Raw genomic sequence first — 21,331 nt, 5'->3', positions numbered from 1 at the left:
AGGAGTTTTCATTACAAAACAGATTTTTGCTGGGAAAATGTCTAGCCACATCTTTCCTCTAGAAACCGTAATTTGGATTGAGTTCTCCCCTATAACGTTTCTCTGAAGGAGACTGAAGTTACACACCCAGTTTGGGGAGAGATGGGGAGTAAGAGTGGTGTTTAGCTAGAGGCCCAGCAGCGAGGGTATTTTCCTAAAAAGAAGGGACATCTGGCCTCTCTGCTCGGCTCTGATGTAGCTACCGACTCAAAGCTGAACAGCTCCATCCAGAGAGAAGTCCACACCAGAGCAACCTGCAGCCTAGCGGCAGGGGGTCTGCTTGGGAGGCAGGAGACACAGGTAGGGGTGTCCTTGCTTTTCCTCGGAAGAGACTGAAACAGGCTTGAAACAGGGACTCTCATTTCCACAGTCTCTTCTATGCGGATTTTTTTTTTTTTTTTTTTGTGAATGAACTCTCCCCAAAACCTTGGATTTGTCCTGGTGCAGAGTGCAAAGTGTTACGGAAGCTCAGTAATGCTTGCCAGATGGGAAACTATTTTCCCATTCAGTTCAGCGCTCCTAAGAACAATACTGTGGTATTTTTCAACGGAGGCCCGTTGGCACTGCGAGTTGGCATCAGAGTATCATTCTCGGGCGAGTGCCTCCTCGCCACCCGCTCTGGCAGCTCCGATGATCACTGTGCACGTTTGGATGCCGAGGCCGGTGTTCCTCGAAGCAGAGCAGAGCAATCCTGGGCTCTCGGGGGGGGGGGGGGGGGGAGCGGGGGACAGGGAAAAGAGTAACGGGAGACCCAGGCACCCAACCTCACAAACAAAAAAAGAATTAGAATGGGCCAAGCGCTGCACTGATGCCTTACACTGGTGGAAAGCCTGAGGAGCTCCTGTAACTCGATTTGTGGGACTGACAGCAAGATTTCTTTTGTGATATATACCCTATAGCCTTATCATAAAGGGAGCAGCTAAGAGGTATATAAAAAAACCTGTCCATCCTCATTAGAGTAAAGTTGAGTATAGTCTATTCTTGCTTTAATGCAGTGATCTAATTAACCTTTAGCCGGAATTAAAATGACCTTGAATTGGCCTTGTGACCTCCAACGCTTAATGTTGTTAACTTTAAACAAGCTTTTTGGGGTGGTCAGGAGCAGCATCTGTTAAAATGGGCAAAAGGTCGAATCCATTTACTTAAATACACCTACTGCTGGTGGATGCGCTGCCTACGTGTCTCAAGATGAGGGTTTGAAGAAAAAGGGCAGCCTATCCGTGAGAAACCGTGCGAGGAGGATGAAAGACTGTTTTCACCCTCTCCTTACACTTTCTCAGCACTAAGGCTCTCTGGGTTTTCATTTAGAGGTCGGCTACGGGCAAAATATCACAGCGTGCAAAATAACGCTGCTGGGGGGGCTCTGTGCCTGGTGGCACCATGTCCGGGGGGAGGCTGAGCCCGGTCGCCGCTCCCACAGCGACTCGCCCAGGGGCCAGAAGGTGCCCGCTGTAGCCACAGTGCCACGTTTTGGGCTGAGTTCCACGGGGCTCCGGGAAATACATGCCCGTGTGTAAAAAGAAGTAGATGCCCAGCTGAATTCCGGGATCCCAAGGTCACTGGTGGAAATTAAAAAAAAAAAAAAAACAAACAAAAAACCCACTCTCGCGGGGCGAAGAATGTGAAAGGCAAGGGCTGAGAATGTGGATGAAAGCAATCTGCTCGGACGCCTCCTCCGGTTGATATCACGGCCCCGGGATGTACAGAAGTCGGTTTTGCTCTTAACGCCTGCCCGCCCGGCTGCTGTCCCCGCCGCGGCGTGCGTGGGGAGCCCGGCCCGCACCCCCCCGGCCCGGCGGAGGCTCCGCGCCCCGCGCAGCCCACGGCCGCGCTCCGCTCCCCCTCGCAGACCCTCCGGCCGCCCGTGGGTGCCCCGCAGCCTCCGTGCTGGGGGGGGGGGGCGGGCGCGTTGGTGTCACCACTCGCGATATTGTCGCTTACGCTGTATCGCGGTTCCCGAAGCGTTTTTCGAGGCGGCTCCTTCCTCCCGCCGCGCGAAGCCGGCCCGTAAATGCCGCCTGTTTGCAGTGCATTAACATAGTACATTAACATTGGGAATGCGGCGATTATTTTACATAATCGATACCATCAAGTTCCTTTTCTTGGGGACCCTCGTGTTTATTTACATTTATTCCGCACACGTCACTTTCCATCAGAGGCAAAACCGATTTTTCTCGTCCTACATCTGCTCCCGGGATAACCTTAATTCCCCGGCAATCTCCCGGCGCTCCCGCCGCCGTCAGCCCGGGCTGAGGGTCCGCCGCGGGGTTAGGGGGGGACGGGGGGAGCGCCCCGGCTCCTCCGCTGGAAAACCGGCCCCGAGAGCAGCGGGCCGGGAGAGACCGGGCCGGCTGGGATATTAATTGTTGTTATTATTATTTATTAGTATTTATTTGGCGGCAGTTTCTGTTTATGGCGTGATGCATTTGAGCCCAAACACATTAGGTGCATTATTCATTGGGTACATTTGTCAGAACATGCATGTGTATAAAGAACTAATGATCCATATTAAATTAATGACGCTATAAAAAAGAAAAATACCCCATACATGCAGTTTATGACGGCAACTCCCGACTTTGATAAACCATAGAAAAGACCTAATCAGATGAAGCATTGGACTGTTCCGTCTCCAAAATTACATTTCTCGAAATGTGCTTGTACACAATGTTGGTTTTATTAAAACAAATTAATTCAGTCATTAAGGAATCATACGGCAAGTGTCTCATAAGTCAGGACCTCCAGTGTAACAAATTGATTAAATGACTGTGTAATAGTCTCTTTAAACAAATCTAGTGTAACAAGTTAATAGATCTGCTCAATTACCATGCTGGGGTGATGAGGATGTGGGCAACTCTCTCATTAAATCCGGGATAGCGCGGGGCGGGGCGGGGCGGGGGGGATGAGGCGCGGAGGTGCGTGTCCGTGGGGCAGCGTTTGCGCTCCCGCAGCCCCCGCGGAGACGGCGCCGGGCTGCGGGCTGCGGGCTGCGGGCAGCCCCGGGATGGCACCGGCGGGCTCCTCCTGACACCCCAGCGCCGGGGCCGCGGGAGGAAAATCTATTACCCCGCTGCCATTTTGTTAAGTGTTTGCTCCCCGTTGTGACCCTGCCACTTTATCTGTTAATTTTTATTTTCTGAGTGCATGTTGCCCATATGTTACTCTAATAGTTGCTATAATTCTTGAGCAATAGGGCTCGTATTTTACCGAGCTGAATTAAAAAGAATGCACTTTAATAAAAAAACCCGAGCAATACACTAATGGCTTGACATTGATGTATTTGCATAAAGATGAATTATACGGGCTCGCTTGACACGACTTTTAATAAATGATCGGGGGCGTTATTACAGGGATGCACTTGGGCGTGCGGCAAGCGGGTTGTTGCCGCGGGGCCAGCGGGTTATTGCCGCGGGGCCAGCGCCAGGCGCTCCCCGCAGCCCGCCGGCCCCGGAGGCTGCCTCCGCCGAGGCCTCCCGCCGCCCCCAGCCGCTGCGCGGGGGCTTAAGCCCCCGCCGGGATGCGGAGCGGTGCGGTGTTGCCTGCCGAGCTCCGGTGAGGGTATAAAGAACTTTTTGTTCTTGTAAATCATGTTTGCTGGAGCGGGGAGACGCTGCCGGGCGACCGCGGGGTGCGGGGTGCCCCGGCGGATGTTTGCGTCCCTCCCGGAGATTTGTAACCGCTGTCCGAGACAGCCGGCAAAGGCTGCCAGAAACAGGTAGCTGGAAAATACCTATCGGTGCAGAAGGTAAACGCGGAGCTGCAACTAGGCAGGAGCCGTTCATCTCACTTTTTTAATTTGCGGGCTCCGGCCGCGGGATGACCCCGCAGCCGCCTCTCTCTCTCCCTCTCTCCCCCCCCAGCGGCCTCCACACGGGAAGGGACCTCGGAGTGGGGCGGGTGAAAGCCCACCCCCCGCATTTTAAAGCCCGGTTTCTCTCGGGTGAGGACGGCTCGAAGGCTGGGGGTGCCGAAAGCAAAGCCCCGGGGCGGCTGGCGGGGATGTAACGAAAGTCTTGGCACGAAACGACACCACGGCGGCGAACAGCGAGGGCGGGGAGGGGGGGGAACGGCGTGTGCTTGATGCGGGGAAGCGGTACAAATTCATATCACTGAGGGGTGGTGGACGGCGACGGGGTTTCAGGAGTTCGTAAAGGGGAAGGGTGGGAGAGGTCAGCGCTGGCTGAGACGGTCGGGCCGTCCCGCCGTGGCTGTCGGTCTGGGCGTCCCTCTGGCAGGGGTCCAGGCGTGGCCTCCCCTGCCGCCCGCTCCGGGGGCTCCGGGTGGGCTTTGCTGCCGGGGGAAAAGAGCCCGGAGGCCTCGGGGTGGTGACGGCGCTAGCACAGGGCCTGTCGGGGGCCGGGTGACAGTGGCGTACGGACTGGGACACACCCCCACCACCACACACACACACACACACGCACATGCCCCGAGGCGAGTGGTCACTTCCCTACCCCGTGGGGGGAAGCCTTGCGTGGGCACGACCGAGCGGATCCGTTTGTCCCGCATCCATATGGCCCGCACCCATATGCATGTCTCCCGCGGGCAGCAGCTGCCGGCCGGGAGCGGGGTACGGGCGGCGGGACTGGCCCCCGGCCCCTTTTTCCCTTCCCGTGCCTCCACTCTCTGCCTCCACGCCTTCCCCTCCGGTGTCCACGGCTGTTGCAGGGCGCGGAGAAAAAAAAAAAAAGTTTCCTGGTGGGGGCTGGAGAGGGGCGGCAGCGGGTTCCCGTTGCGAAGTAGCTCGGCAAAGCAGCGAGGGGGGGATGCTTGCGGCACCCTGGGGGTGCACAGCCACGAATTTCTCTCGCGGTGTCTCCTGCGCCCCAGAAAAGAAGGCACACGGCAGCGACCAAGGCAGGGTAAACCCCAAACCAGCCGCCTTTATTTCCGCCGAGGCGGGAAATCCCGCACACGCACGCGGAAGGGAGCGGGGTTTAAACCCGCGGGCTCTGTTACAGACAGAAAGGAAAACCAAAAGCTGTTTGCGAAGGGAGCCGTCGGGAGTTGTCTTAGCCAAGGACACACACACACACATACACACACACACACCCCCCTCCGCCTCGCTACGCGGCCGCGCAGCCGGCGCCCGCCGCTCCCCACGCGTGTGCGCGGCCGTGACTCCCCGCGGAGGGTTCGGCCCGGGCCCGAGCGCAGGGCGGCTGCCGGGGAGCGGTTCTGCGGCCCCCCCGTCCCTGCGGCTGTGTCTGTGCAGGACTTTCCTGATACCGTTATCCGCGAGGTTTAAACCGCCGCGCAACAAACTCCGGCGAGTTCGAAGGACTCAAACCCGCGGCTGAGCTCGGCCGGGCCCGCAGGCACGGGGGGAGCTTCACGCCCCGCGAAGCCCGCTGACATTTCGTCTCCTAATTGTTCGCCGCGATGTCCGTGGCAGCGATCCCGAGGTTAGTTATTGGATCTCCTCCTCAAAAGTCCTCTCCTGGAGGAGAGGCAGGCTGCGCCGAGCCGCCTTTGCTTTCCAAAACCTGCCCCGAAAAGGGGAGGGGGGAGCAGTGAGCTCGTGTGAATAACCCGCTCTTTTCTCCAGCGCCCCAGACAAAACCAGCCTAACGAAGCGATCAGAGCTGGGCGCGCTTTTTTTTTTTTTTTTTTTTTTTTTCCTTTTTGCCTGCCATTCCACTTCGACGGTGCCAGCTTCAACTGGTGGCCAGCTGGGTCTCCGTGCAGAAGTAAATTAACTGGAAAGCCCCAGTCGGTGCTGCGGTCAACTGGAAACGGAGCCGGGGCGGGCGGGACCCACGGCAGCCTGGGGGGGACACGGGAGGGCGCGGCCCGGGGCGCCGGTACCCTCCGGGCCCCGCGGTCTTGGCATTTTTTTTCCCCTATTGCCCCGCAAAACCCGCGGGGGAATCGAAACGGCGAGAGCCGCCAGGGTCGAGCCGGCGCTCTGGAAACCGTCTGGCCTTTACAGCGCGGCCGGAAAGATCGGGGGGGGGTCGGGGGGCGACGGGCAGCCCCCGGTACCCCGGCCCGGGAGAGCCCGGGCAGCCGCGCCGAGGCAGCCGCCCAGCGCCGGGGCTCCCTCCCTCCCCCCGGCCCCGGCATTGTCTAAGCCGAAGGCGGAATAAAACCCTGCTCCATTTTTAAAAAAATTATCCCCCCCACCCCACCCCGCCGCATAGAAAACGATTCACAAATTTACGGAAGACTACTAATTTATTTATTTTTTTTCCTCCAGAATATCTGGCCCTTTTCTCTCTCATATCAGCGCTTCTGTTTGCTCTGCTGCAGCCGTGAAGAAAAAAAAAAAAAAAAAAAAAAAAAAAGGAAGCGATTGTTTCTGGTCTGTTTAGATATGGAAATGATCGCGCCTAAATAATGAGTTTCAATTTAAACCAGTTGTTTCGGCCTTGGGGCTAACTATTTAATCTGGGCTCTTCGCCGGGCTCTTGTTTTATTCGCCGTTTTCTCCTCGGAAAGCAGTTTCTTTCCCATAATAACGGCAACACTCCGCCCTCGATAACAGTTTGCGTCGCCCGCCGCTTAAAAAGTTGATACAGCCTAATTTAGGCTGAGACTAAGCGCTCCGGGGGCCGGGTAGAAACTGCTGCCCGCTGACGGGGGCACCCGCACAGGCAGGAGCCGCCGGCCCTGTCCCCAAGCAAGCCGCCGCTTATTTTATTTGTATCTTTCTTTAGGTTGCCTCCCAACAAAGCGAACAACTTCCATCGTTAAAAACAAAAAACAAACAAACACCCCTCACAAAAAAAAAAAACACGAACAAAACCAACCCAAAAAAACCCCCCACAAAAAACCTACTACTGAGATTGAACAATAGGTGCTGAAATTTTTTTTTTCTTCCTTCTGTTGTACCGTGGTTTCATTATTTAATCTCTGATGAGATCGGATTATCTGTACCCTTTAGTGAAGGCAGCAGACGTCTTTAAACTGGTTTAATTGATTTATCGTTTGTTTTTTTTGTTGGTTTTTTTTTTTTTTAAACAGAAAGTGCATTACATTTAACTGGTCTTGCAAAGGGCTTTTCTTCTCTTTACAAACCGAATTATTTTTAATATAAATTAATAAATGTTAAGATGCTATATCACGATATATCATCGTTATTAGCTTAAAAAAAACCCAAAACAATTTACATTCTATAGTATTCCGTATGATACAAAAGAAAACACACTTTAAATTCAATTACAGCAACTAAATGAATTTTATATTTTGACTGAAAGTGGTTGTGACAATTCCCACCAGCTACTTTTTCAACCCGCGGTTGATTGGAAACGGTGTAAGTGAAAGCAAACTCGGTCCCTCCGCCCTCTCCCCCCTCCCTCTGCACGACGACCGCAACAGAAAGTGTTTCAAAAATACTAATAAATAGCACGCGGGGCCGCTGCAGTTTCGGCCCGAGGGAGGGGCCGGTGGTAGCCACGGCTGTTTGGTGGGGTTTTTGTGTTTTGTTTGTTTTTTTTTTTTTCCCGGGCGGCCCCACTGCCGGCGGGGAGCGCGGGGTGGCTGTGTGTGTATGGGGGGGCGGCTGTACAAAAAAAAAAAAAAAAAAAAATAAAAAGAAGGTATTTTACATTTTAAATATTCACAGTAAGGATCGCCTACGGTCGCGGTGACTCACGGTTTATTTACAAGGAGCCGGCAGCGGGCGGCCGCCGCTCCGCCGGGAGCGGGACCCGGGCCGGGGCAGCCCCCGCCGCTCCCCGCGACCCTACAATAACACGCGGCGCCCGCTCCGCCGCAGTCCTTTCTGCTCCTTCCTCCTCCTCCTCCTCCTCCTCCTCCTCCTCCCGGGCGCGTAGAGTCTAGAAAAATAGATCTGTACATCTCCGAAAGCAGCGGCGGCGGGCGGAGCGGGCTAGGCGGAGGCCTCCCCCTCGGGGGGGTGCAGCAGCAACCCGCCGCCCCCCGGCTTGTGTTTCTTCAGCAGCTGCGTGATCTTCTCGTCGTCCGAGTTGGGGTCCAGGGGTTTGTTGTAGTCGTCGTCCTCCTCCTCGTTCTCGGAGGCGCCCTTCAGCCGCTCCGTCTCCGAGTCCTGCTTCTTCTTCGCCGTCGCCATCTCCGCCGCGTGTTTCTTCCGCCACTTGGTCCGTCGGTTCTGGAACCAGACCTGGACCCGCCGCCACCGTCACCGGGGCCTCTCGCCACCGCCCCCCCCTCCCAAGCCCGCTGCCCCGTCCCCCGCGGCGGGCGGTGGCTCCCGACCATTTCCCCGACAACGAAAAGCAGCCGAGCCCCGCGCCCCCCCCCTCCACCACCCCGAGCGGGGAGCGCTGCGGCCCCGCTGCAGACCTCGGGGGGGGACACGGGCCCCCACGTATTTCGGGCTGAATCCTTCCCCGGCCCCCCCTGCCCCGCCAGACGTTTTTATTCTCTGGCGGGGCGCTGCCAGAGGAGGGGGTGGGGGGGTGTGTGTATTTTCATTGTAGAAGCTGCAATAATTTATTCGCAGCCGTTGGGACATATTTGCGGGGACAAAGGAGGGTCTCCAGAGCAGCCTGAAAGCCCGAGCACCGCCGGGAGGCCCCTCTGGCTCAGCCCGGTCTCCCAACTCCTCTCACCCCCCGCTTTGCTCCGAGTTTGACTAAAACGGGGCTTTGGGGATGGGACAGTGCGAGCGGGGTGCGCGGTCCCTGCCCGACGGGGCCGCGGAGCGCGCAGCTTTTGGTCTGATTTTTTTTTTTTTGAGGAGGGGGGGGTGCGGGCCATAGACGGTGCGCCCTGACACACCACACCCCACCACACCCCCCCCGTGTTTTCCCGGCACGGCGGCCACCCCCGTGGCGTCCAGGCTGAATGCACCGGGCTTCTCAGTCTTGCTTGAGCTTTGTTTCGGGTTTTTTTGTGTCGTGTTTTGTTTTGTTTTAAATTAAATAAGATACGCTTTAAAAACCCCTTCTCGGCCCCACTAGCTCGCTGGTAGCCGCCGGGCAAGCCCTCGCCGTGTGCTCGGCCACCCCAGCCCGCAGCACCCCTGGCCGCCCGGGACGGAGCCGGTTTCCCCGGCGGGGCCCTTCTGCCCTCCCGGGCCGGGCCGGGGGCTCGTTGCTGCCCCCCACTCACCTTGACTTGGCTCTCCGTCATCCCCAGCGAATAGGCCAGCCGGGCTCGCTCCGGGCCCGCCAGGTACTTCGTCTGCTCGAAAGTCTTTTCCAGGGCGAAAATCTGCTGGCCAGAAAAAGTGGGTCTGGTATGTTTTCTCTTTCCGTCCTTATCCAGCAAAATTGAGCCTTGATCTGGCGGGGGGGAGAGAAAGGGAAGGCACGGACACGTTAATCTACGGATTGGGGCAAGCGCTTCGCTCTCGAGCGGTGATCCCCCCTCTCCGGGGGCTGTAACAAAACCGCTGCCTGCCCAGAGCGGCGGCCTCAGCCTCCCGGCTCTCCCGGGTTTATTTATTTTTTTTAATTTTTTTTTCTCTTTAAGGATGGAAAATGTGCGCGGGCCAGCGCTATCGGTATTTTAGCAAAGTTGCGGCCGGTAGCGGCAGATCCTGCTCGGGGAAAGTTTGTGCGCGCCCCCAAAAAGCAGCCCCGGCCCCGGCGAAAGCGCGGCCGCCTTCCCCCCGCCGGGGGGGCTCCTCTTCCCGCCGGCAGGGCCCGACATTTTGATTGGGGGGGGGGGGGGGGGTCGCGCCGACCGAGGAGGAGGGAGAAAGCAAACCGAGCAAACTTAAGGAACAAAACCCAAAGCGAGCGAGGCCGAGGCAGTCCCCGCGGGCCGGACGGCGGAGCGGGGGGGGCGGACACCGCGAGGGTCTCGCCGCGGCGCGGAGGGGGGTCCCCAGCACCGGCGCGGCTCCCCCCGCTGCCCCGGGTACTCACGGGGGGCGCAGGCGAGGCGGGCGTCCCTCCAGGGCGGGCTCTGCATCACCCCCGGCCAGAAGATGGGCGTCCGGCCGGGCAGCTCGGCCAGCGGCTTGGGGTAGCGCCCGGCGGCCACGGCGGCGGCGGCGGCGGCGGCGGCGGCACCGGGGCTGAAGTAGAGGGCGGGCGGCGGCGGCGGCGGCGGCGGCGGCGGGGGGCTGAGGCTGCCGAAACGGGGCAGCCCCGCCAGCAGCCCGGCGGGGGCCGCCGAGGAGGCGGAGGGCGAGGCGGAGGCGAGCGCGGCGCCGGGCAGGGGCATGGAGGGCCGGCTGAGGATGTCGTTGATACCGTGCGGGGTGGCGGCCGAGAGCTGCGGCGGGGCCGAGCCCAGCGCCGAGAGCCCGCCCGCGGCGGCGGCGGGAGCCTTGAGGCCGGGGGAGCCGAGCGGCGGCGAGGGCGAGGCGGAGGCGGGCGAGGCGGAGGCGGAGGAGGAGGAGGCGGGCCCGGCGGGCAGGGGGTACGCGGGGTACAGCGGCGCCTTCATCTCGGCCATGCTGTGCAGGGCGGCCAGCGGCGGGCTACCCAGCAGGAAGGCTCCTTGCCGGGGCGCGCCGTCCATCTGCCCCAGCGCCAGCATCCCCGCGCCGCCGCCGCCGCCGGGCCGGGGCGGGGGGCCCGGCCGGCCCCTAGCACCGCGGGGCCCCGGCGGCCGGCCCGGGGGTGCCGCTGGCACCGGCGCCGCGCATCCAGCCCGCGGCGGCCGCCGCCGCCGCTTCTTCTTCTTCTTGCTTCTTTCTTCTTCTTTCTCCTTAGCGGGGAGCTGCGCGCCCGAGCGGCGGCCCCGCCGCCCCGCCGGGCATCAGGGCTGCGCCTCGGCGGCCCCGCTCCCGCGGAGGAAAGCGGCGCTGCGGTGGATGCGCGGACACGCGGATAGATCTCTGCTCTCGGTAGAGCCTGCGAGGAGCTGCGGGGCTCACAGCGGCGCGGGGGCCGCGCTGGCCGCCGCCGGTCCGTGCTCCCCGGCGCCCCGCATCCCCCCCGCGCGGTTCCCGCTGGCTGGCTGCCGGCTGCGGGCGCGGCTCGGGGCGCACTGCCGCGCCGCCCCGCTCCTGCCTCCTTTAGCGGGGGCACGGCGGGCGGCGGGCGCGGCGGCGGCGGCGGCGGGCGGGGCGGGGCGGCGGGCGGCCCTGCCCACCCACCCAACACCCACCCACCCAACACCCACCCAACACCCACCCACCCAACACCCACCCAACACCCACCCAACACCCACCCGCGCCGCGCCCGCCCTGCCGCCAACTTCGGGCCCGCCGCGCTCGCCTCCGATCTCCCTCGCTTTGCTTTGCTCTTCCCCTCTCCTATCCTCCATCCTTTTCCTCTCCTTTTTCCTTTTCTCTTTCCCTCTCCTTTAGCCTTTCCCTTTCCCTTTTTCCTTTCCATTTTTCCTCTCCCTTTCCCCTGTCCCGTTTCCCTTTTCTCTCTCCTTTCCCCTCTCTTTTTTATCTTTTTTCCTCTCTCCTCTTTTTCGCTTTTTTCTCTCCCTTTTCCTTTCCTTTTTCTTTTCCCTTTTTCCTTTACCCTTTTTCTTTCCCTTTTCCATTTCCTTCTCCCATTTTCCGTTCCCTTTTCCCTCTCCGTTTTCCTCTCCTTTTTCCTCTCCCTTTTCCTTTCCTTTTTCCTCTCCTTTTCCCTCTCCTTTTCCCATTACTTTGCCTTTTCATTTGCTTTTTCCTTTCAGTTTTTATTTTCTCTTTTATCTTTTTTCCCTTTCTCGTTTCCTTTTCCTTCTCCCCTTTCTTTTTCCTTTACCCTGTCTCATTTTATTTTCTACTCTCTTACCCTCTATCGGTTTCTTTCTTTCTTTCTTTCTTTCTTTCTTTCTTTCTTTCTTTCTTTCTTTCTTTCTTTCTTTCTTTCTTTCTTTCTTTCTTTCTTTCTTTCTTTCTCCCTTTCTCCCTTTCTCCCTTTCTCCCTTTCTCCCTTTCTCTCTTTCTTTCTTTCTTTCTTTCTTTCTTTCTTTCTTTCTTTCTTTCTTTCTTTCTTTCTCCCTTTCTCCCTTTCTCCCTTTCTCCCTTTCTCCCTTTCTCCCTTTCTCCCTTTCTCCCTTTCTCCCTTTCTCTCTCTCCTTCCCTCTCCTTCTCTCTTTCCTTCCATCCTTATCTCTTTCTTTCCTTCTCCCTTTTTCCCGTCCCTCTCTCCCTTCCTCTGTCTCTGGGCCCCGGGAACGGCTCCGGGGAGCGGAGCCGCTCGGGGCCGGGCCGGGCCTGCCCCGGAGCACCCCTCGGGCGGCCGTGGCGAGCCGGTGGGGGGCGGCCCGACCCGACGCGACCCTCCCCGCAGGCTTCTGGTCCCGCGTGGGTGCTCTCTGTCCCCGCTGCCCTTCGGAACAGCATGTTCGTCCCGCCGGGCCCCCGGGCCCCCCTGCCCGGCCACTGGCCGACGTTGCGCACCCGGGGCCCGCGGTAACGACACTTGTCCCCGGATGCTGGCGGCTCTTCCCGTCACCTGGGGCTGGAAGGGAAAAAATCCCGTGTGACCCCTAAAGAGCGTCCCACGGAGAGAAGAGCAATGCAAAATCACCCTCAACAATTTTTACCCCATGCTGTCTGTGCCCGAGTGCGTGAGCCCGTGGGGAGCTCTTGTTTCCTCGAGCGTGGAAAAAGGGGCTGAAAAGGGGCTGGCGTGGAATTACGGAATTCTTTTTCTTTGTGGGTTGGTTGTGTTTTTTTGTTGTTTTGGGGTGTGTTTTGTTTTTTTTTGTTTTTTTTTTTTTTTTTTTTGTAATTACGGATCTTAGATAAAGCTGAAGCGTGTTGATCCTCGACCTGCGACGGCGTTTCCTTATATTTCTAAATATCCCCTGTTGCTCGGAATTAGTTTAGTTTAATTTACAAAGCCGCGAAAAAATACACTTGGAGAAAGGGCGCGGAGAGCAGGATCTTGCCTCGCCGTGACTTTTTGCACAGCCACACAGCCTGCGCCTCCGAGAAGCTCGCGTTTTAATCTTTTTTTTGGTCACTTCTCAAATATTCTAAAAATAAAACCAAAAAAGTCCTTTCCTGCCGGTTTCGGTGGAGCCAGCGAGCGCTCGGCCGCGGCAGCCCCGCACCGGGCTGGGGCGGCAGGAGTGAGGAGGAGGGAACCTGCCGCTGGAAGGGACCCATCTGCATTTTTATTTTTTTGGAGGGGGGTGTGTGTGTCTGTAGAAAAATTAAAGCTGGTTTGGAGGCGCCGAGGCGGGCGCGGGGCGGCCCCGTTGTGTCCCCGGCACCCGGGGGAGCTGCAGAGGAGGCGGAGTGGGGCCGGGGTCTGCCCCGGTGAGGCTCGGGGAGGGAGGGGGGACACAGGGGCTCCCCCCGCCCCATCCCCGCCGCCTCCCTCCTCGGAGCGCCCCGAGGGAGCTTTGCCGGGGGCGGCCCCCGGGGGGCGGCGGCAGCTTCAGCCGCGGGTCCGCGGTGGCGGCGGTGGGGGGAAAGGGGGTGGTGTAAACCGGGGCTTGATCCCGCAGTGCGGTCCTGCCGGGCCCCGCCGGGGGCTGCCAGGCACCGGCCCCGGCACCGGCCGTTCCACTCGCTCCGCGCGTCCTCCCCTCCGGAGCGGGAGTTCACCGCCCGGCACCTCTGGGTTTGCTTTCCTTAGAAAACAAACGCAAACAATCCCTCCTGCCCAAACCGATTCTCCTTTCTTCCTCCCTTCTGTAATCAACCGACGGCATCGTAAAAAAGAGCCTTTATCCGGGGGCCGCCTCCTGCAACTGCTTTCCTAAAAATGAGCATCGCCAGGTGAGGTGGCGCCAACAGGGCTGGCCCGTGCCCGGAGGAACACTTGGCATGCAGGAGCAGCCCTCAACATTACCTCCTTTCTCTGTCTTTAACAACTGTCACCCAGAAATATTTGAAAATGCTGATATTCAGTTCCTTTTCCGCACTCGTTTTTTTGGTTTTTCCGAAGCGCAGCCTTACGCAGGCGAAGTTAACTCAGACGGCAGCCGGGAGGGGGGGAAAGCGGGGGGGGGGGCTGCTCCTTAATTCCCGGCTGCGCTTCCCCCGCCTCACCAGGTCTCTTTACAAGCGTTTCACCGCCTCGCTGCAGATGAAGCAGCTACCGGGGTAAAGGAGAATGAAGAAGAGTAGCCGCCGAGCGAGCGGGGGGGTGCGGGTGGAGGAGCAGCCGGCCTGCGGGACGGGGCAGCGGGGGGCCGGTAGCCACGCGGAGGGGGCAAAGAAAGAAGAGAAGGTCCCGCGGAGCGCCCGCCGGGCCCCGCGGAGCCCCGGAGGGGGCAGCGGGGGACCCCGGGCTGGGGGAGGCGGCGGCGGCGGGGAGGGGCTGGAGACCCCGGGCACACAGAGCCGAGGCGAAGATGTGGATTAAGAGGCGTAGAAAGGGAGCGTTGTCAGGGAAAAGCTGTAGCGGTTCGGGCGTTCGAGGCGTGAGAAGAGCGAGTGCCGGAGCAGCCGCGCCTCGGCAGTTCTCGTTGGCTGGAATGGTCCCAGCGTACCTGAAAGGAAAAAAACCCCAACCAACCCACAAACCAAAAAACCCCAAACCATGAGGACACCTAAAATTAAAAGCTCCGAAGTGCTTGGGCATAACAGGGTCAGATATTCTTCCAGCTGCTTAGAGGGGGACCTGAGCTGCGGCGTCCAGCCGTGCCCCGGGTGGTGCCCCCCGGCTCTGCCCCGCCCAGAGCTCTTCCAGCCCTCCGGCCCCGGGGACGGACGCCAGGGCCCCCACCTCGCCCAGCTTTTGCCCCGGGAAGTCGCCGTGACCGTGACCGGGAGAGGGTCTGAACAAATCAAGTGATCGCTTTATTTAGCAAATAAAATGCTTTGCCGTTACCGCGTGTTCTTCACTGCCGACAAGCAGTCGATTACTTTCTTAAAGTGATGGATAAGTATTTAGACACTTTTTTCTTTGTAGCAGCGCTGTAAAGCCACTGAATCATTTGTTGCCTGCCCTGCACGGTGGAAAGGAACTGAGCCAGGAAAGCCTAATGTTCTTCTGGGTGCTAATTCCAACTCTTAATCAAGATCTGATTACCAAAAAGGAAGACGGAGCATAAAAATGCTATAAAGATTTAAAATTTTTCTATCTTGCCTATAATTCACACTGCAAATGTGTCCATTATGGCATTCACTCCAGCAGGAAAATTGTGATGTTGTTGCAAGATTCCCTACAGCAGAGCTCCTGCCAGTGATGATGAATAATCCCGGTCCATACGCTAGCTCTCTACAGTACCTGCATGCTCTCGTTCCCTTGCTGCTTCCTCAAAAACACAGAATGGCTGGAGAACAGTAAAAGCCAATTAAAAATAGTTAATAGGTTAATCAGACTCGGTCTTATATTTATCTAATGCAGAGCACTGATTCTTTAGTGATGTAGCTTTGAGGCATTACCACGAGCCAAGAAAATGAATCAGACATTTAATGGAGATGTGGAAACGGAAATTTCTTGTAAGACTACAAAATCGCAAGCCAATAATACACTAAAATATAATAAAGTTATCATTAAAATTCCACGCATGAAATGCCATCCTCTGTGTCCTCTCGCTAGGCGATAAACCAAGGCAAAGCTGTCCAGAAGATTTTTCAGGAGCCAGGCCTTTGGGCACACCTCACCTGCTTTTTAGCATTCTGGTCCCAGAGCGTCTGCCTGCGGAGCGCTGGTGCCAGCCAAAGGCAGAGGCATCACTTCACAGCGACCCCGCTGCGGCCCCCCAGCTTCCAAGGGCCACGAAGCACGCCAGCTCTACCTGGGGGGTGCACTGGAGACGTCAGCCCAGGACTGCTGTGGCTTTGCCTTACACATTTGGTCTGACGGCCCAGGAGCGGCTTCTGTGGGTGACATTTTGCAGGTGGTGCCTGCGGCGAGCTCTGCCCTCCCCGGGGGCTGCCAGGCGGTTCTGGGGACGCCCTCACGTCGCTTTGCTTCTCTAACGCTGTGGTCCCCGCATCCTGGCCGGATTTCTCTTTCCATTTACACCGAAGTGTGTCAGAATAACCGAGGATGGAGGCTGAGCATTTAACGAGACTGAGTGGAAACAGGACGTGGTCATCGCCTTTTTAAAACAGCTTCAAGGACAAGGAGGGTGTTGCAGGCTGCTGCTTACAGTCACTTCTGCTGCCATTTCAGGGTTTCTTTTGCTTTTCTTAAATGAGATGTTAAAGTGTGTTCTGTATCCTCAGCAAAGCAAAATTGTCCTCTCCTCTCTGGAGCATTGAAAAGCTGTGATGCTGGAGCGGTTACTTTTACTTTTGATTTGTGATCGTTGGTCCAGCCTGACCCCTGCTGGGGGAAAACCAGGAGGAAAGGATTAGAAGTGCAGCGTGGCCGCCTGTTCGGCTGCCCCAGGTTCACCAGGGAGAGACCTTTGCTGGCTCGGTCCTATTCCAAAGCCCTCTCCCGCCCCCCAGGCCCCTCACCGCACGCTCCCCTCTTGGCAGTACAAGCCTTCCCCAAAGTTTGTTCAAATTACATCTCCAAGGACTGCCCAACACCTCGGTCGCTAAGCTGGGGTGTGGAATCGACACATATCTATTTAATGTAGCTGCAGGTGCACCCAGTGCTCCTCTGGCATCCTGGCTATGCAATAACCGTGTGGCATTGAAGGGCTCGAGCGTGGCCAGAGAAGGGCAACGGAGCTGGGGCAGGGTCTGGAGCACAGGTCTGCTGGGGAGCGGCTGGGGGAACTGGGGGGGTTCAGTCTGGAGAAGAGGAGGCTGAGGGGAGACCTCCTGGCCCTCTGCAACTCCCTGCCAGGAGGGGGCAGAGAGGGGGGATGAGTCTCTGGAGCCAAGGCCCCAGCGCCAGGCCCCGAGGGAATGGCCTCAAGCTGCCCAGGGCAGGGTCAGGCTGGCTCTGAGGAAGGATTTCTGTGCAGAAGGGGCTGTTGGGCGTTGGAATGGGCTGCCCAGGGCAGGGGGGAGTCCCCGGGATCCCTGGAGGGGTTGAAGAGTCGGGCTGAGCCAGCGCTGAGGGATCTGGGGGAGTTGGGAACGGTCAGGGGGAGGGTCATGGTTGGGCTGGAGGAGCTCCAAGGGCTTTTCCAACCCCGATGATTCTGGGATTCTGCATTACTGATCACCACGTCTCCGTTTATCCCAATTAGTGCACAAACCATGTTTGTCTATTCCTGTGTGGTGCCACCAAGAGCCACAGCTGGCACAGATGTGCCTGTGATGCCATGCAGCGTTCAGACAAGGTGTTTCCTTCTACCCACCTGGTTGTGACGGACTGTGGCCCTTGCTGTTGGGATGGCCCTTCTTTCCACTGGAAATGGGAGCAGCAGTGCCGGGGATTGCTGCTGCTGCCTCTGCCCACCTCAGTCAGCAGTGTGGCTGCTTTTGAGTGGCCTGTTCCATTTGCAGGTGGGCTTGGGGAACCCTGTGAGGCCTGGGCGCACGTGCTTGATCAGACACAGGCTCTTAGCAGTCATCCTGAAACGTACAGTCGTAGGCCAGATGTGTGACGGCAGGGCAGGAAGCATTGGTGCTCCAACCCCCCCCATTTATCTTTGCCTGAGGGCGGTGAAGGTGCCACCCTTCCAAAGTTACCTTCCTTTTTGCTTTCCATTGTGCCTTGCTGCACTGAAATTTCCCACTGTGCGGTGTATGTGCACATGAGCTGTGGATAAAGATCCCGATTTAGACCCAAGAGAAGTTCACCCATCATCCCCCAGCCCTGGTCAGCCACAGCATGTGCAGGGCAGTGAGTGTCCCCACGGCAGCAGTTGCTGGGTATGGGTCCAGGCCCTACCTTGGCACTTACCTTAGGCTAAAACTAACATCTGGCTTTACTTTGGTTTCACATTAACAGCAAAAACGTATGGAAATTTAACTGGCATAGCTGGAGCTTTTAGATAGTTTCTTTCACTCCGAGAGACAAATATATGTACGGGAGGCCATCGCTGGCTATCGATCTTGAAGCAGCCCCCCCATGGAAATCAGCAGAGAGAGCTTTGCTTAGAAATTGTTGGCACGGGGTGGTCCAGTGTCAGGGAACTGGAAATCGTTAAATTGATGATCTAAATGGGGACGGGAGGGAGAAAGCGGTGGCAGTTAGCTATCATTATGTGCATATTTTTATGATTTTTAGAAAATCATATTTCAGCATTTTCCATCACATCGAAGGCTGACAGGGCCGCATTGATTAGCAGATTGAGACTAAATGATGGAGAAAATTATGGAGAGATGTATGCTGCGTAACATGACCTGGCTTAAGAAAAGATTTTGCTTGCTTCATTTCTGTCTCAGTGGAGGGGTATGGGGCAGTATGTGGGAGAGGGGCGTAGGGCTGGGATGCAGAGCTCCGGGCGGGTCCTTGGGGGGTTCCCCGGAGGCTGGTGGGTCCCCAGGGCTGTAGCAGGTCGGTCGCCAGCTCAGTGCTCACTCTGGCAGCTCCTCCTAGCGAGGAGTGCTCCCCTCCTACAGCTGTGCGGGCCCTCCGGCGCTGGAAACCTCCGTGCTGGGCCCACAGGGCAAAGGCAGGTCTTCCCTGTCTCCCCCATCATCCCCACCATGTCCTGCTCTGCACAGAGGCTGGCTGCTTGCTCTGTGACTTTATTAGAATATAACAAGGGAAGACACAAACCTATTTATGTTGTCGTGAAGGACGTGATGCTTCTGCCTGCCCCGTGCCAGCAGAGGCTGCTGTGCCATAACGCAAGGGGCAGGAGCGTCTCTTCCAGGGCTGTAGGTTGCACCCTTGCTTTAGATGGGCACCCTTGCCTTCCTTGGGATTTGTGGAGCAGCAGGTTGAGCAGCAGGAGGGAGACACTTCCCTCCCTCCCGTCGATACTCGGCACTATCCAGCCCTGCACACACCCTGCTGGCCCCAGAGACAACGTGGGGTTTTGTTACGGGGCTGCTGTGCCGTCAAGAGCCCAGAGACAGCGTCAGAGGCCTGAGGGCGCGTGGTGGCTCCTGTCAGGCTCAACTCTGTTCTCCAGGGGAGAGGACAAAGGACTTCGTGGGACAGAGGTGGCACGTCCGCAGCCGATCGGGGTTGCCGGGCTGGCCCTGCGGCCCTGGAGAAGCGCAGGACGTCTGGACCTGCTCTCCAGAGGTGGCCAGGGAATTCCGGCAGGGGGAATACTGTGGAGCCTGGGAGCTGCTGAGGGAAGCAGGAAGACTGATGGGCAGATTTTTCTGTAATAAGCCGAATCCTTAGGAGAGGTGTGTTGCTCAGGGTTTTGGTTTTGCCCTGTGCTTTCCTCCCTCTAGAGAAGGAGAGGAGATGCAGACCACTAAAAAGCCTGCAGCCGGAAGGGCTGATTTCCTCCTCTGGGAGCCCGAATCCAACGTCCCACCTCGGTTTGTAGCGCCGTTGCCAAGGACTCCTGGGATAAAGCATGCTGCCGTTTCTTGCCGTGCAGAGGAAACTGTTATTTTTCTACAGGTTTCTCAGCCATCTCTCCCAGCTTCCACTCCTGATTGCATTCACACTTTCTTTCTCATCTGTCAAAACCCACGGTGTCAAGAGGAGTCACATTCTGCACCTTGCATGAGCTTCTTGTGGTACTTGTGACAGGGCAGCAGGGAAGGCTTGGCCGCAGTAAGACACCCAAGGGTTTTGTCTCTTCTACCTCCAGGCATGTTCTGATGCTTTGCTGTTTTGAAACACTTTCTTCCAGTACTGGCTTTGGTGAGCTGTCACGGTGGTACGAGGGCTGCTGTTTAGGAAGCACCTCTGAGCCTGCTGGTACAACAGCTGGCTGAAAGTGAGTCTTCTTGTATCAGCGAACAGCGAATTCCTTTAGTTTGCAATTGCATGAAAAAAACCTGGATTGAAGAATGAGTGAGCCTGAAGATACCGTTCTGGACTTCTCTCTCTTGTTGTGGCTTTGCACTGCAGGCTTCAGGTAAGCAGGCACAATGGTAGGAGCAGTCGAAAGCCACTTGCTGTGCTTGCTCTCCATTCTCATTTGGGCTCTTGCCCATTGTGGCTCAGGCAGTAGCTGACTGAGGACCAGCCAGTTTGGTCTGAGCCCCAGATGGAGCTAAAAGTGATAAGAAGGAGAACTGGTGCCTGTTTCGGGCAACCAGTACCCAGTCCTTCTGGTGCTGCGGATCCCTCCTTCAGCACGCACTCAGCACGAGGCAGGCAGCCAGCTGAGGGGACAGGCAACAGGTTGATTAACCCCCGTCTTCCTTGGCCCATTTAGCACACAGAGCGTGTCTCTAGAAGCAGCTGTCTGTTCAGGATAAAGAGCTTTTTCAATAAATCTGGCGCCTCTGGGCAAGAAGAAGAGGCATAAGAAGAACTTGCCAACAGCTGCCGACAGCTCCTGCGTGCACTGGCGAGTTAGGGAGGAGAGAGGTGAGATCAGGAACAGGAGTGCTGTTGGTAGTCAACATTTGCTGAGTGGCTTTCAACCACAACCCTCAAAATTTGAAAAAGAGGCGACCTTGAGCCTCTGTCTTTTGTAGCTCATGTTTTTTTGACTCTTTCTAGGTGAGGGGAAGACACTTCCCTCACTCTGCATCCCCCTAGTGAAGAGCTCAGGGTCTTGTGTGACACACTTCCAGTCCATAGGGTTTGGAGAAAGATGGCAAAGATGCCAAAGGTATAACCAGTTAGTAATTTCTAGTGTATTTTTATGACTATAGCACTGGAAGATAACTCTCAGAGAATTCTTCTAAGTGAATATGTAGGAGCACCTTTGTAAAGCACAAGATGTACTTCCATCTGAAGACTCCCACAACAAAATGGCAGCAAACCAGGACTTTACAGGGCAACCTTTCCAGATCGTGACTGTAATACTTGGCTTAATTGCATCCTGCTGACTGCTCAGCACTTATAAAATACACTCCAAGTGTGCCATAATGCTCTGTCTGTCCCTTGAGATAAGATAGTAAGATGGTATTTCTGGCAAAACAGAGTGATATTTCATAAACTGCTAAAAATCAATAGTGATATGCCTGCTCATACCTTAGATGAACTTTGCTTATGAACTGGAAAGTAATGGGGCGGTTAATACTAGAGTTCGATTAAATGAAATGACATAAAACTTCTTAAAAGCAGTATAAAAAGGAGGGGAGCAAATCCAGTGTCAGAAAGCAGAAACAAACGCAAGCTGTGCTCTGCGCACCACAAGCCAACAGTAAATACTCCACGTGGAAGAGTTACTCTGACCTGAGAATGGGAGAAGATGCTGCTGAAACTGCAGAACAGCTTTTGCCTCGATGTAAGAAGATGGCAAAGTACCCCCTGATGGGACGGGGGCTCGGCGTAAGAAGGTGGCGTGTGGGGGAGCAGGAGTCTGTTGCAACAGGGACGGACTGGGGGTCACTCTGAGCGTGGCAGAAGAGCCCTTTCCCTGGGAGCCCAGCCGCCAGACAGCTCTGCCCTCTGCTCAGCTACACAGAAGAGGAAACGAAGTTTGGGCACAAGCATGGTTCCCTTGAGATCGTGCAGAAGGGATTATCCCTTGCAGATGAAGACAGCTGACTGTTAGATGCAGGCACCTGCAGTGTTCAGGTTAGTGCCAACCATATATATGTTAGCAGAAATGGTCT

At 56.9% G+C, this 21,331-nt stretch overlaps 1 protein-coding gene across 1 annotated transcript; it reads right to left on the bottom strand.

Annotated features, from left to right (window-relative positions):
• Positions 1–7,535: 7,535 nt before the first annotated feature.
• Positions 7,536–10,893, bottom strand: NKX6-1 (NK6 homeobox 1). Its single transcript, XM_074904119.1, has 3 exons — positions 9,834–10,893; positions 9,073–9,245; positions 7,536–8,119 (listed from the first exon to the last, which is right to left on the bottom strand). Exons 1-3 carry the CDS (start codon positions 10,450–10,452, stop codon positions 7,868–7,870), a joined length of 1,044 nt encoding a protein of 347 aa, XP_074760220.1. The 5' UTR covers positions 10,453–10,893; the 3' UTR covers positions 7,536–7,867.
• Between the last annotated feature and the right edge of the window lie 10,438 nt (positions 10,894–21,331).

This window comes from Athene noctua, chromosome 4 (genome assembly GCF_965140245.1).
Source record: "Athene noctua chromosome 4, bAthNoc1.hap1.1, whole genome shotgun sequence".
Classification (NCBI taxonomy): Eukaryota; Metazoa; Chordata; class Aves; order Strigiformes; family Strigidae; genus Athene; species Athene noctua.
Note: the sequence above shows the minus strand (reverse complement) of the source record. Positions and strands in the feature narration are given on the sequence as shown.

Excerpts from the sequence above, each read along its gene's own strand:
- NKX6-1 (XM_074904119.1), bottom strand. The coding sequence starts at position 10,452 with ATGCTGGCGCTGGGGCAGATGGACGGCGCGCCCCGGCAAGGAGCCTTC. Across the intron at positions 9,246-9,833 it reads CCGCCTCGCCTGCGCCCCCC|ATCAAGGCTCAATTTTGCTG; the intron begins GTGAGTACCCGG and ends CCCCCCCGCCAG. Across the intron at positions 8,120-9,072 it reads TGACGGAGAGCCAAGTCAAG|GTCTGGTTCCAGAACCGACG; the intron begins GTGAGTGGGGGG and ends CGGCGGGTCCAG.